Here is a 14856-nt window from a genome sequence, read left to right as displayed (position 1 = left end):
TGATACAGATCGTACAGTATACCGTCCTATGTAACGTAGAATGTAAGTACATAAAACAACACAGACAGAGGTGCGAAAAAGACATGAACATAACAGAACAGAACAGATATTTTATTTTATTTGTACATAGTACATCATCATATACACATATTATTATATGATAATTTATAACATCACGTATATCAGTATAATATATAAACACGAATTAATGGACATTTCAATATAACATAACACAGCATGTAAAGAGGATAATCAGTTTTCGTTTACATTTGTAATTTCGTTTCTAATTTCCAAGCTTTCTTTAATATATTTTGCAAGTTTAATCAATACAGATTTGTTTTCAGTTTTCAATAGCTCAATAAATTTGAACATTGATGGTCGTACATAATAATGTTTCTTAATATATTTCTTACGTATATTGCTAAAACAAGGACAAATAAGAGTGAAATGGTACTTGTCTTCAATATCGACGGAGTTACAACATTGACAGTATCGCTCATTTCTTGGTATTCTATTCCTACCGAATCTACCAGTTTGAACTCTTAAGGAATGTGCAGATAATCTTATTCTAGTGACAAAGAACCTTAAACTACTTGGCAATACATTTAGATAAAGTTCATATGACAGAGAATCTTTACAATTTTGTAACAAATCTAATACACTACTATTTTCAACAGAACTATGCCAGTCTTGTTTATAAGTATCAATCAATCTTTGTTTAAATATATGTGGAAATGTTTTACAATCAAGATTATCACCATTTATAAAGCAATCAGCAAAGCCATATATTTCTAACAATTGTTTAACATTTGATACCCAATTATTATAACCTTTTGAACAATCAGATATACTTTGTCGATAAATCGTTTTCGTAATAATATTATCAGTATTTAACAATTTACACCAATACTTTATTATCCTAATATATCGAGTAATATATAACGGGTACCTTCCTAAGTCACCATATACACCAGCGTTACAAGTACTCGTTCTGACCTTTAAAACACTTTTACAAAATTTGAGGTGTATACGCTCTATTTCTTTAGATTTAGTTGCGCCCCATACCTCGGCAGAATAATTCAATATTGAACCTATAAAGGAATCGAAGAGCTGGCATTGTAATTTGGGTTTAATATCATATTTTCTACAATTATACATAAGTAATTTCAATGCTTTTAATGATTTACCAATTAAATGCTCTTGATTCATAGCGAAATTGCCAGTGTAATTAAAAATTGTACCGAGATAGTTGAAGTTATCTACAGTTTCTAACAAGTTCCCATGGTAACTCCACTTCTCATTTGGAAGTACTCTGCCTCTTTTTCTAAAAACCATAACCTTGGTTTTTTGGGTGTTTACCTCAAGACCCCAACAGTTACAATAATCATATAAACTATCTAAGCTATTTTGTAAGTCTTCTGGTGTTTTACCCAAAATTGCCATATCATCAGCAAATAACAATAATATTAACAACATATCCTCAAAATATAAACCTGAATCTAAATTACTTTGTAAATGTAGTTCTAGGTCTTCCACGAATAAAGAAAAAAGCAGAGGCGAAATTACCTCCCCTTGACGTAGTCCAACAGCGTAGCTAAAAAAGTCTGAGTACGTATTACAACTGCGAACGCAAGACTTAACCTTTTCATACATATCCTTAACAATACGTAATAATTTACCTTGAATACCACATTTGTATAATTTAAGCCAAAGGCAATTTCTGTTAATACTATCAAAACAAGATTTTAAATCAATAAAACCAACATAAAGACGCTTGTTATTATTTATATAGTGTTGTATTACTGAGTGGAGAATAAATATCGCATCAACAGTTGATTTCCCTTTTCTAAAACCGAATTGGGCATCAGATATAACATTATTATTTTCACAAAACGTTTCAATTCTTTTATTTAAAATAGTTGTAAAAAGTTTAGAAAAACAACTAACTAGTGTTATTCCCCTGTAATTCTGTGCATTTTTTGTATCGCCTTTCTTATGTACAGGAACGATAACTCCTTCTATCCATTTGTCGGGAAAGAAACCAGACTCTAAAATGGCATTAAATAAATCACACAGGTGAGCACACAAGATGTCTATACTTTCAGTAAAATACTCATTTAAAAGGAAGTCTGGCCCTACAGCTTTGCCTTTTTTGAGAGATTTAACAGCACATAAAACTTTATCAGCAGTAATAGGAATATTTAACTCATCAAAGGGGCAATCATCATTATCAAAATTATTTTCTTGGCAAAACACATTTGCTTCTGCATTATTACATACAAATACATCGTTACATAATGATGAGAAGTATTTACAAAAGTCATCTACAGAAACATCATTTCCAACAGATTTCTTATTCTTTTTAAAATAACTCCAAAATTGTTTCGGTTTACAAAACCTAAGTTTTTCCATTTCAGAGCATTTCTTTTTAAAGTAAGAATTCTTCTTTTTTCGTACTAATAATTTGTATTCTTTTTTACATTTACAAAAATATTCTCTACTAACTTTCGTTTTACATGTATTATAAGCATACCGTGAATCTAAATATATTGTTCTTAATTTTTTACATTCATTGTCGAACCAGTCTGCATCTTTCACATGAGATGTGTCGGAGAATGACGTATTGTCATTTTTGTGATATACTGTTTTAGAAAATAACGGATCCGCTACTCCCCAGATTATAAAGGTAAAACTATTCAGTGCATCATTTATAGACATGCATAAACACTTGCTAAAACATAGAACAGTGAATAGAAACTGCACCATATCTGTTTTGAACATATGCTTATTAAATCGACAAAGATTAGCATACTAGATCTAGTTAGGTAAAAGTCGGTGTTAAAAGCTCATGTTAAATAAAATTACGCGTACACGTTACACCGTAATGCCTTCTTCTGATTGGTTCATATTTAAATCAGTTTCATGACATGGCTACAGGTCAGTGATTGTTTTGCAATTTAAGCAGAAGTTTAACTGAAGAATTTATGCCTTTCTAACTTCGAATCGACGATATTTGATGTAAAAATGGACTTCTGAATTAAAACTGAATGAGTTGGTAATGTTATTTTGCAATTTTACGCAAATTGATGAAAATTTAAACTTTCTGGTTTCCACCACAAAAAAGGTCCTTCAACGATGAGACGTTCCGAAGAATTTAGCCCATATAAAAAGTATCTCTAAATTCTTTGCGCGTCTTATAAATGAGACTATGAACAGATTAGAGATTAATTCTAAGTAATCGCTATTCGGATACATAATATCAATCTTTTTATTAATTACGTTTAATTATTTGAATTAGAAACGTCGATAGCTGGAGATAGTGTGCTTGATTTTGAACTTTCATTATACAGCAGATTTTCTATGCTTTATTGATTTAAATCGATTGAAAACTTTAATAGTAATACTAAATAAAAAGTTTTCAATTAAATCTCAATTGTGGAGTAGATCTATTCCGATACATTTTGTAGGTTGGAATTTAAATAGTGTATTGACCTTTGACGTCACTAGTTTTTGTGTAGTACACATTGTAAACATTAGTAAAATTTGAAGGTAAATTTTTTATCAGTTTATAGGAAATAAGATATCTTCACATTTTAAAAGAGTATGCTTGTTTAATGTTTGCTTGAATATTGTATGCATAACTGTGATAATTCTTTATTTTTGTCAAAACAAAATATTAAAATATCTGTATTAAGCTTGCTCACCAGTTGACATCGCTTTAATTATAATTTCAATTCTTTTGAAATTTACTTGTGATTATTTTACATCAAAAGAAATTTTCTGTAATATTCTTGTGTCAAACATGTAGTACTTAACTTATATAGGTTAAACTATACTAACAAATGTTAACTATTTAAGCACTATCACAGTGAGAGAGTATTTTGCACATACCCATTATCCTGTTAGTTTTATTTTGTCAAGTCTCTATATTGATTGATTTTATTGATTTAAGTCTGAACAATGTCAGACACTGAAGAGGTAGAAGGTGCTTAAAGGGCCAATTTCATTGCTGTTGAAATGTCTGAACAAGATATGATTAATAAATTGATTGCTTCAGGTTATAAGGTACTTATGCCGGAAACAAATTCAGACATTGCTAAGGGTACTCCTGTTTCTTCAACTCCCTTTGATAAGGTTAAGAAAAAGCCATCTGCTATTCAAAAATCATTTAAATTTGAGCAAGCAGTCCTTTCTGATCAGGCTAGTGCTAGTCTACAGAATGTCTCGCATTTTGAATTTCCACATGTTTATGGTACTGTACCAAAGTTGCCTTTCTTTTCTGGTGAGGAACCCTGTCCTAAGGGTGAGGTTTCTTTTAAGGAATGGTTGTTTGAGGTAAAATGTCTTATGAATGATAAGAATTTGTTACCATCCAATGTTCTTCAAGCAGTAAGACGTTCAATCAGGAGGTCAGCCCGTCAAACACTGATCTCAGCAGGTGAGAATGCATCATTAGACAGTATTCTGTTGAAATTTAACTGTTTGTTTATTACAACATTTGATAAAAATAATGTTCTGCAAGAATTTTTTAATGCTTCTCAGCATTCAGATGAGTCTGTAACTGCTTTTGCCTGTCGATTGGAATACATTTTGTCAAACTCATCACAATCAATAAATATGAGTTCAGATGCTAGAAATGAAATGCTTTAGATGCAAATTTTGGACTTCCCTTCACTCTGAGAAACTTAAGTTCCAGACTAGACATAAGTTTGACAATGTTCTTTCCTTTGAACATTTAATAAGGGAAATCAGGGTTGTAGAACATGAAATGTCCTTAAACCCTCACACAGGTGCAACCAAGACTGGTTCACAAACCAAAAGAGTACAGCAGATTGCTGTGTCAGCTGATTCCTCTGACATTGAGTGTCGGTTGAAATCTCTTTAAGGGTGGACAAACAGTATAACGCACTTACTCAAAGATTGGACCAAGTGCTATCTGCTTTGCCCAACAATAGGCCTCCACAGCAAAGAGTCCATACTACCCGACACCTAACTATCAAGATAGAGGTCGTGGAAGAGGTTATTACAAAAATAACTACCCCAAAAACAATTATAAAATGAACGACCCAAAAGAATAACTGCCTCTGTTGCGGGCTAAACAGGGGTTGGTAAACAAAATGGCCAACACAATTTGCATTTCAGACTAGTGGGTGAACCAAGTTACAGCAAAATAAGTCTCAATGGTTGTCTGTTTACAGCATCAATTGACTCTGGTTCAATGGTTACCACTATTTCTGAAAATGGTTTAAACTCTTTGAGTGAAAAACCTCAAATTTTACCGTTAGATACCCTAGGTTTGAAACTTAGTACAGCAGATGGTTCGTTGCTTAAGTACTGTGGGTATATAGAAGGTACAATATGCGTTCCTTCTATGTCAAATATTTTTTTGATGTTCCAATTCTAGTTATCAAAGATAACTCATTTAACAGAAATTGTCCTGTTATTGTGGGCACTAATGTGATCAGACTTGTATGTGACATGATAGTTTCACATGATAGTAGTGAAGTCATTCCAGAGGAATGGAACATTGCAATTGCACCCTTAAATGTGACATCATTTGCAGCCAAATTATCAAGCAAAAGACCTGTCAAGCTAGGCCCGTTTGAAACGGTTTCTTTGAATTGTGTTGCTAGAGGGGGGAATCATGCTATAGCCAGAGCTCCAGATAATTTTTTCAGCCGAGGGGTATTTCACTCATGAATTTTTTAATTGATGAGTAAAAATCAAAATCCGATAATTTTAAGGAGTATTTATGTTCAAAGGACCAGAATTAATAATAAATTGTACATGTAGTGTTAACTTGCTATTACAAGCAGTTTTGTACACAATAAAGCAATAACTTTTGTTTTATTTAATATACTGTCAATAATAGGGCGTACAATTTTTTCTGGTGTTACGAATGAAGATGTCGACTTAATAGAGATCGACCATTTATAACTGGCTCGCCATTACTTTTTGTTTAATTTACACGACAATAAAACACAAACACACGCAGGCGCTGCGGAACATGTCACAAAAGGAAAGCGCTTTCGGGACCGGGACTGCCGGTCAGGGCGGCACAGATCGTGACGGTCATATGAAAAACAAGCAAGCAGCAAGTTTTCGCATTACATAATGATTCTAGTGGATTCATTGATTGCAAACCGGATTTTAATATATGTAACAGTTTAAACCTGTGCTTAGTCACGTTATCTGAATGGTAAGCGGGTGGTATCCGTAAAACTTGTTTATTATATATGTGTATTTCGGCTGCCATTGACCTTTTCGACATTATTTTAAGGGAGACAACTCTGAGTGGATTAAGTGGGGTCGGGGGGGGGGGGGGGTACTCGATCATCTACTGCAGTGCGTCTGCATAGAGTTCTGTGTTGATGCAATTATAATTTCCCAATAATTTGCAGATATAACTTATATGGTATGATTTTTTTGTAATTTGTTATGAGCTTAGTATCTTTGATTTAATTGTAGTTCATGTTTATGCTTTATTTTGATTGTATTGTGTTTAAAGTAGGTAAAAACGAAACATGCCAAAAGCGGGTGGGGTATGGAAAAATATATTATTTGTTAAGTTTGGGCAAATTAGAAGTTTGATTACCTTTGGTAAAATACTTTTCTTTGAAAAGAACAATTATTTTAAAACAGATAACTATGCTGTCTTTAAATGTTATTGAATGGTTTATTGTTATAACTTATAGAATATAAAGAAGTGAAACTCCAGCTGCTGGAGCAGTATTGAATTTTCATTAAAAACAATTAGTTGGTCCTTTATTTAAGGCAAGTGACCGATTGCCCAAACAGTACAAAACAGCACAATACAGCACAATACAAACCAACATAAACACAAAATATGAATAAAGCTGGGGTCACCGCCTTGGAACGGTCAATGCAAAGCATTGGGGGTTTAAACCTGGTTATAGAGCGCTCAACCTCACACTTGGCCCAGAAATATTCATAATACATTCAAGTGTAAATAAAATTTAACGTCATAGCATTGTAACTCAAATAAACAATAATAAAAGGGAATTAAAACGCATTCAATTTAATTACTATTTAATTACTCAATTGCATTGAAGATACAAGAGTAACAGAATTACAACTTTTTGACGAACGATCAAATAAAACTATTAATAATTGTCAACTACATTCCTTCTTTATAGAAAAGATTTGAGAATGTAGAATCATAGAGTTAATATCTCAGATAATCATCGCATAATACAGGAAGAAGCAGCAATAATGGGTGTAAAAATTCCATATTACATAGCTTGGTTGTTTATGTGACTGCTAAACAAATTAAAAATAATTAAATCAAACAAGAAAGAAATGGAACGTTATAAACCCAATGACCTATGCATGTAGATTACAACTGGGAAAGTCGGTTGTATGACGTCACAAAAATCCATAATGACATAATGACGTAAACAAATTCCAAGGGCAGTACTAAATAAAAATATTAATCGGGCTGTGCTACTAATAAAACAAGTTTACGTGATTTAATATTAAGAAGCAAATGAATACAAATGGTAATTCCATTAAAGCGACATTATTGGAATCAAACAGTATATAAGTGTTATGACAACTGAAGACAGAAATGATTTGATGTACGATTTGAGTCCAAATGTAGTTTACATGCAGATTTGTTCATACGACGCAATGACACAATTTTATTCAACAGTGAAAAATGCCTATAATGTAGTATTCATGCAGATTTGTTCATACGACACAATGACACAATTTTATTCAACATTGAAAAATGCCTATAATATCACTTATGATTCCAAATTTTAAGGGAAGAAAGATATAGTGAATCGAAAACCATCAAACACGTGTTTTTAAGTACATAAGCATCGTATCCTTTTGATAAAAACAAGTTAATTAAATTGAAAAGTTTAATATGAACATTTGGTTTAACATATTTTAATTTGCGGACACGCTTCAAAACATCTCCGTAAAATGATGGATGGGAGATTCCATTATTTAAATGCCATTTTAAAGAAACATTATATTTTGAAATTAAATCACCATACTTAGAGTAAAATCTAGCAAATTTATTTCTTAGGTTATGATACAAAAAGCCTTGTTTTAGCAATTTTTTAGTTAATATTAGATTACGATCATTAAAATCTTTAATACACGAACATTATAGAAACCTTTTTTTTTCAGGAACATCACAGTGTCAACAGAAGTCAGAAACTGGAATACTGTATCTCATTCTGCATGAAGCTCAAGAATTCTACACCTGGAATGTTATTAAAGCCACTATAAAGGTGACAATCCGTAATTATTTACCGATTTTTAAATATCTTTTCCTTATTTTATTTATAAAGGTTATTAAAAAACAATATATATATGCTATTGGACATTACCATAAAAATATGAGCAATACAACTTGTTTTGAGCTCAAAATACAGTGTCCTCCAAGTCAATCGTGTTTACAAACAATCAGTTTATTTACATCGCTGTTTACTAAATCATGCCGAGCGATTCCGGCCGATTTTCCGGCAACAAATTTTGATTGGTCGGCACAAGACATTGTGTATCACGTGAGCAAGTCAAAGGTGAAGAGGCCAGACATTCAAAACAAAAATGGCGTCAATTGCAAAGAGAAAGCGTACACTATCGATTGAAGAAAAATCGAAACGCAGAAAGGATGCGAAAACATCGTATAATCTTGGCCGTATTACTATTGGAAGTGAAGTTGTAAGGTGGAGAGACTTTCAAAGGCAGCACAAATTTCGATCGAACGAGGAAACCGCCCGTTTTCTTTTAGATCAGTGAGTAGCCTACGAGTACGAGTACGAATAAAAATAGTGACTAGTGTTGTTTACTTTTCTATTATTCTTGTTTTAGGTGAAGAAATGTTATTTCCATGTATTTGTACGTATATATTACATATTATTAGATAGTTTGAATATATACAGCGAACAAAGAATAACGATGATAATCTTCCAAACCATTTTGTTGCATACTGTGTGCAATTTTCATTTATTCAATACAACATGTGTTGCAAGAATTTTCATGTTTGTCATAATGTTTGTTTTCAGTATTTCCAGCTGTGGGAAGAAAGTAGAACAGAAAGCTACAACAAGCACTCCATTCAAAACAAGACCATCTGTTTTTGAACCTCCAGTATCTGGAATATCTTCCATTTCCAGTGAAGCAGAGAGGCAAGATAAAACTTACTGAGATTGCTTATGAATTTTAACCCTTTGCATACTGGGAAATTTGTCGTCTGCTAAAATGTTGTCTGCTGAATTTCTAAAATAAGCATTTTCTTCGATTTGTTTTTCAAAGAATACTATCAGAATAGCAAACAGTTTGGATCCAGATGAGACGCCACATTTTGTGGCGTCTCATCTGGATCCAAACTGTTTGCAAAGGCCTTCAGAATTCGGTTCCCGCACTGAAAGAGTTAATTTCCTTGTGAATGTTTGATTGAACAAAAAAGCATGTGCATCAAATCAAGCAGAATAATAAATCATAACTTTTGTTTAACGGTTAATTTTTTTTTATTTAAAGTACATCTCTTTTCTTGCTTTAATTATTTAGATTTTTAAAAATTAATATTTCATTGATTTTTCTTTATTTTGGGAATGGAGCCCGGGCCTATTGAATTGGGAAAATGTTTCCTGACTTGGGAAATCATGAGCTTTTTTGATATGTTATAAATTTTCATCTAATTTCCATCTACAATTCAAATGTTTGTTATTTTGCAATTGTATCAGCCATTATTCAATAAAAAAAATGCTCAAAAACAACTCCATATTGGGAATTGTTTACTTCTATGTGGGAAAATTTTCTTCTTTTTGGCCCCTTTTCTGCCCCAATATAAGCCGAAAAAAGACACACAATCAATTTGGATTTTTTTAATTATCAAGATAATAACATCATCAAAAGTTATTTGAAGCTGAAAAGTATACCTTTTAAAGTTTACACTTATAATATAGGAAAATAACTGGACATTAAATGTATTTTTTAAAAATAATTATTTCAGTGTAACAACCATAACTGCCACAGAAGGCAAAAGCTCCTCAGATTATGAGACCACAATGACAGCACCTGGAACTGACATCAGTCATGCCGGTGGTACAGAGGTGATAGGAACTTGTACCACGGTTCCTTCAGTGCGGAAAAAGGGCCATGGAATAACATCCAACCCAAAGTTTGCCTCATTCACAGACCCTTTTAAGTAAGCAAAATGTTATACAGTAAATCATTGTTAAAAAAGTGTTTTTGTGAACAATTATCATAGATAAAAGTTGTTCTTCAAAATGTGTTGCATACCTCATTCGCCTCTGTTTTTTTTCAAGAAGGCTTGTTACCAGTAACTGGTACTGTATCATGAGTATAAATAATTCTACATATACCAGCTTTCTCAATGAAATGTAAACACATGGTTATCAGAACTATAATTCAGTTCATTATGTTGGATTCATCAACTCGAAATTAATTAAACAAACATGCATTTTGATTTGGATATACGAACAGTGACAGAAAACAAAATTGGAGTGTGTGTCTCTTATTAACAGCCTGTCCATCGATGTCACAAATATTGAGGATGAGGATGAAGATGAAAACGACTCGGACTATGAACCTAGTTTCAGCTTTGAAGCTGTCTTGTAAGTTCTAACAGTTTAGTTTTTGCTGAATATCATATATTGTAGGGAATGATACAATATGTTATATTTAAACAGCCTTTTAAAGGCACACTTAATTAAAACTAAGTGATACATAAAATTAAAAACTGTTTATTGCTTAAATTTTTTAGAGAAAGGGGAAGACGCTGGACGCTGGGTGACAGGGGAAAAAAGAGTGCGAAAGAGACAAATTAGGGGAAAAAATAAAAACTGTTCATTTCAATGTCTATAACTCATTAAAAGAGGCTTGTCTCTGTCCTTTTTGTTCTTAAACACATTTAACACGTATTAAAGTCAAAGTTCTTAATAGATGGGTGTAGATCTTGATAATGGGAAATGTTTTCAACTATATTTCTGTACTGGGGCCGGGGGACGATGTCAATTTTGTGATTTCAATTTCATGATGAATGGGTTGACGATCTTGATCTGCTACAGTATTGGAAGGGAAAGGAGCGGCAGCTGCCGATTGTCTACTTTCACTTTCACAATGTTCGATGTTGATTACCTCAGAATCCTGCTGGGTTATAACGGTTTTCGATGATTCTTTCTTAGAAAATGCCTCGATGCGTTCAGTATCTTCCGAGTCCGAATGTTTTATTTTGTTTGTGTAAGAACGCCAATTGTGAGACATTTTTTTTCTGTTTTCACGTTTATATCTTGGCTTGCACATAGCCCGGATGAAAATTCAACTGGTTTCCGGTAATAAATTGACGAAACACCCTTCTCGCGCAAGACCGGTATCCAGTAAAATAGTCACATGATTATTACGATTAGTTGCCCAGTTTACATGACATAATTTAAGAGCTATATTTAGAATAACTGGGATTCCCAGATTTTTTGTGTTCGTCTGGAGAGAGAGAGAGAGAGCGAGATCGTTGAACATGGTGCAAATTGGATAATTGTCGAATGCCCAAAGGAAAAATAAACATTTCTTTGAGAGAAAATATTATAATTTAGTGAAAAATGATATTTTTGGTGGGGAAATTGTATTTTGAGGGAAAAAATTCTGGTAGGGGAAGACGCCGAATATCGGCGTCACTTTCTTAGTAAAAAAAACCCCTGTGATTACATGTTTAATTACGCTTCTCTGTTGAATAGTTAAATATATTTGCATAGTACACATATTCAAATCATAAAGCTATTTAGGAGTCAAAATAACATAAATTGTACAGTTTAATCCTCTAATTACCTGTTTAATATATATTCCTTTCATTAATTATTTTTTAAGCTGCATTATGAATTTACTGAGTTGTTTGAAGTGAAAGCAATGCTTCCTGGTTGGCAGACACTTTTCTCAATCAATGTTTAAAATGATATAGACAAACTTTCAAAATAATAAATGAGATTGATTGTGAGATTTTGAAAACAAATGTATAATAAAGGGAATGTATTTGCCTAATTCAATATTGAGTAAAACCTTAAACATTACATATTTAACAAATGTATACAAACATGTATAATATGTTAGTTATCTTATAGGCTTTTCCTGCAGAACTTAAGTTCCAGATTCGATAAAATGATAAATGAATTTTTAGGTTTAATGCCGATTTTTTTTCAGACCAGATGCTGTTAACCAAAACTATGAGGAAGCAGCATTTGAAGAAGAGGCATTTGGAAAAGATGGTTGTGATGATGATGCTGATGCAGAAGAAGAGTCTGCAGATGATGACCCTTGTCCTGGCATTCAAAGGCTAAAGACTGAGGCAGACAGTGTGCACTTGATAGGTTCCGCTGTCTGTTTTGCATATGTCTCGGCAATCTTGTCTCTAGCCCGTATTAAAGTGATGTCCTGTTCAGTGACAGGATGCACAGATCCAACCAATATCTGTGTCACAGATTATTTCATTGGATCAGCGTTGTATCTCAAATGGGTAAGATAAAAATCAATCATGCATTAAAGAAGGATTACAGATATAAAAGGAAAAAAGTCATTGCTAGCTACATGTTGTAAATTTATTACAACCTTCAAAGCTATATGCATCTGTACAGCAAAAAAAGTGAGTCCATGTACCTATTCAGAAATCAGACTTGTTATGCCCCCCCCCCCCCCCTTCAAATAAGAAGAGATGTATTGTTTTGCACATGTTTGTCCGTTATTTGGTCTGTCCACCAAATGGTTTCCGGATGATAACTCAAGAATGCTTAGGCCTAGGATCATGAAAGTTCATAGGAACATTGATCATTGCTGGCATATGACCCCTATTGATTTTCAGGTCACTAGGTCAAAAGTCAAGGTCACAGTGACCCGAAATAGTAAAATGGTTTCCGGATGATAACACAAGAACGCTTAGGCCTAGGATCATGAAACTTGATAGGTAGATTGATCAGGACTCGCAGATGACCCCTATTGATTTTCAGGTCACTAGGTCAAAGGTCAAGGTCACGGTGACAAAAAACATATTCACACAATGGCTCTCACTACAACGGAGAGCCCATATGGGGGGCATGCATGTTTTACAAACAGCCCTTGTTAAACTTTGCCATAACTTTTGCAATATTGATGATAGCAACTTGATATTTGGCATGCGTGTCTATCTCATGTAGCTGCATATTTCGAGTGGTGAAAGGTCAAGGTCATCCTGCAAGGTCAAAGATCAATGTAGAATATATGGGTGGGGGCATTGTGTTTCACAAACACAGCTCTTGTTGAAATATATAATATTCTCAAGTTTGAAATTTCATTCTTGTTGTTAAAAATCTATTTATCTGAAATCATAAAAAATATTTAGACTTACTTGGATTGCTTGTTCAGGGGAACTTGATTAGGCAGGTATCCATCAATGATTTTTACATGGTTATGGCCATTTTTTAACTTGGACTTTTCATTGTGAACGTTTAAGCCAAGGTCCCTGTCTAGGCAACTTTAAAGTTCTTTGGTTCACATTATGTTATCCACACAAGGGAACACATTTGTCAAGGCTAGGTAACCCTACAATTAATGGTCGCTACTTTTTTTATCTAACACTGGGAAAAGTGAAAGACGCTGGGAGTAGACGGCTGTTTTAAAGTTGGTGGCAACCTTAATTAATTGTTGCTGTAAGGAGTCCCTATTAGTAAGATTGATTTGATGAAATGGTGTCAAATGATGATGTACCTTCAGTGCATTTTTGTGTTTGAGTTAAGGGGTTTCAAGACCAGAGGATAAATTATTTTGTGAATAAGGTTCATTGCGAAAGGCATATGGTATTGGAAGAAGCCAGGGCCAGTCATATCAAACATCCTACAACATTGGCACCATGCGATGCAATTTTTAAAGTGCCATAAATATGTAACCGTCACATTTATAATTACTTTTGTTGCACATTTTCAAATTAGCTGTCAAATATCCTTTATATTTGAAACAAACAGATCAAAATAACTTATATTTTAATATTTCAAAATTCAACCGTAAGTTAACCTTGTAGTACTGTCTTTGATTAGACAGACCCCCAGATTAGCAATAGCTTGGGTGAGTTGTGAATGATATTCATTGGTGTAATGATTTAATATGTTATTAAATATTTCTGCTTGTAATTGACATGATATACAGTAATTATTTTGTTCTAAAAACAACTCCTATTTTATCATTTATGTTAGCCTTCATTGTTGTTGCTTGCTGACTGAATACAGAATTAATTGCAATGTATATTTTGCAACCATTGTCTTTTGGTTTCTGTAGAAATGTGTTTATTTTTTTTTACATAATTTCATTCAAAATATAAGTAAAAAAACCGAAGTTCAAACATAGTTACATAGACCATGGATATCAATTAACATTTTGAACACATGAGCCAAACTTTTTGTAAAGATTACAAAATATTTTTTCTAAAAACATTTGAGCGCATCACAAATTTTAGGGGCAAAGGCTACTCAGCTCGAGGTAATATTTATATCCTTGTAGACATTATAAAAAAATAACATACATGTTACCTTTGTTGTAATTTTGTCAAACATGCTCTTAGCATTGAATCTTAGTATGCAGCGTTCCAAACAAAACTAAATAAAAAAATTACTTTAATAAGTCAGAAGCAATTGCAAAGCAGTTTGATACTTGAATTTTCTGTCTTAAGTTACTGAAATTGCATGTTATTTGTAATGACTGTGCATATATACTTATGTAGTGGTTAACATGTTGATATTCTTACTGCCAATAAAAATAAACAAACTTATTTATATGCTGTTTTTTCATTTAATGCATAAAATACTCTATAACAAATATCATATACATGCATCATATGTGTTG

The 14856-nt window shown here is 32.8% G+C and overlaps 2 protein-coding genes across 3 annotated transcripts in view; both read left to right on the top strand.

Moving 5' to 3' along the window:
- The first annotated feature begins 6311 nt into the window (after nt 1-6311).
- LOC127862136 (omega-amidase NIT2-like) overlaps nt 6312-14856 on the top strand; it is a 40543-nt gene continuing 31998 nt past the window's right edge. The window contains exons 1-2 of the mRNA XM_052401129.1: nt 6312-6415; nt 8161-8264. The gene's annotated coding sequence lies outside the window, so the exon portion shown is untranslated. The remainder of the gene's footprint in view (nt 6416-8160; nt 8265-14856) is intronic.
- Nucleotides 8292-14782, top strand: LOC127862137 (uncharacterized). 2 transcript variants are annotated; one of them, XM_052401132.1, is made up of 5 exons: nt 8292-8771; nt 9042-9164; nt 9992-10186; nt 10527-10616; nt 12193-14782. In XM_052401132.1, the coding sequence occupies exons 1-5, from the start codon at nt 8584-8586 to the stop codon at nt 12512-12514; spliced, it is 918 nt and encodes a 305-aa protein (XP_052257092.1). In that variant the 5' UTR covers nt 8292-8583; the 3' UTR covers nt 12515-14782. The 2 variants fall into 2 exon arrangements, with proteins under 2 accessions (XP_052257092.1, XP_052257093.1); XM_052401133.1 differs by lacking the exon at nt 12193-14782 and adding an exon at nt 10766-11447 and having other exon boundaries at nt 8294-8771.

Source organism: Dreissena polymorpha, chromosome 16 (genome assembly GCF_020536995.1).
Source record: "Dreissena polymorpha isolate Duluth1 chromosome 16, UMN_Dpol_1.0, whole genome shotgun sequence".
NCBI classification, from domain to species: domain Eukaryota; kingdom Metazoa; phylum Mollusca; class Bivalvia; order Myida; family Dreissenidae; genus Dreissena; species Dreissena polymorpha.
This window is presented reverse-complemented; position numbering and strand designations above follow the sequence as displayed.

Coding starts and splice junctions, on each gene's coding strand:
- LOC127862137 (XM_052401132.1), top strand. CDS start 8,584: ATGGCGTCAATTGCAAAGAGAAAGCGTACACTATCGATTGAAGAAAAA. Junction 8,772..9,041: donor GCCCGTTTTCTTTTAGATCA/GTGAGTAGCCTA, acceptor GTTTGTTTTCAG/TATTTCCAGCTGTGGGAAGA. Junction 10,187..10,526: donor TCATTCACAGACCCTTTTAA/GTAAGCAAAATG, acceptor TCTTATTAACAG/CCTGTCCATCGATGTCACAA.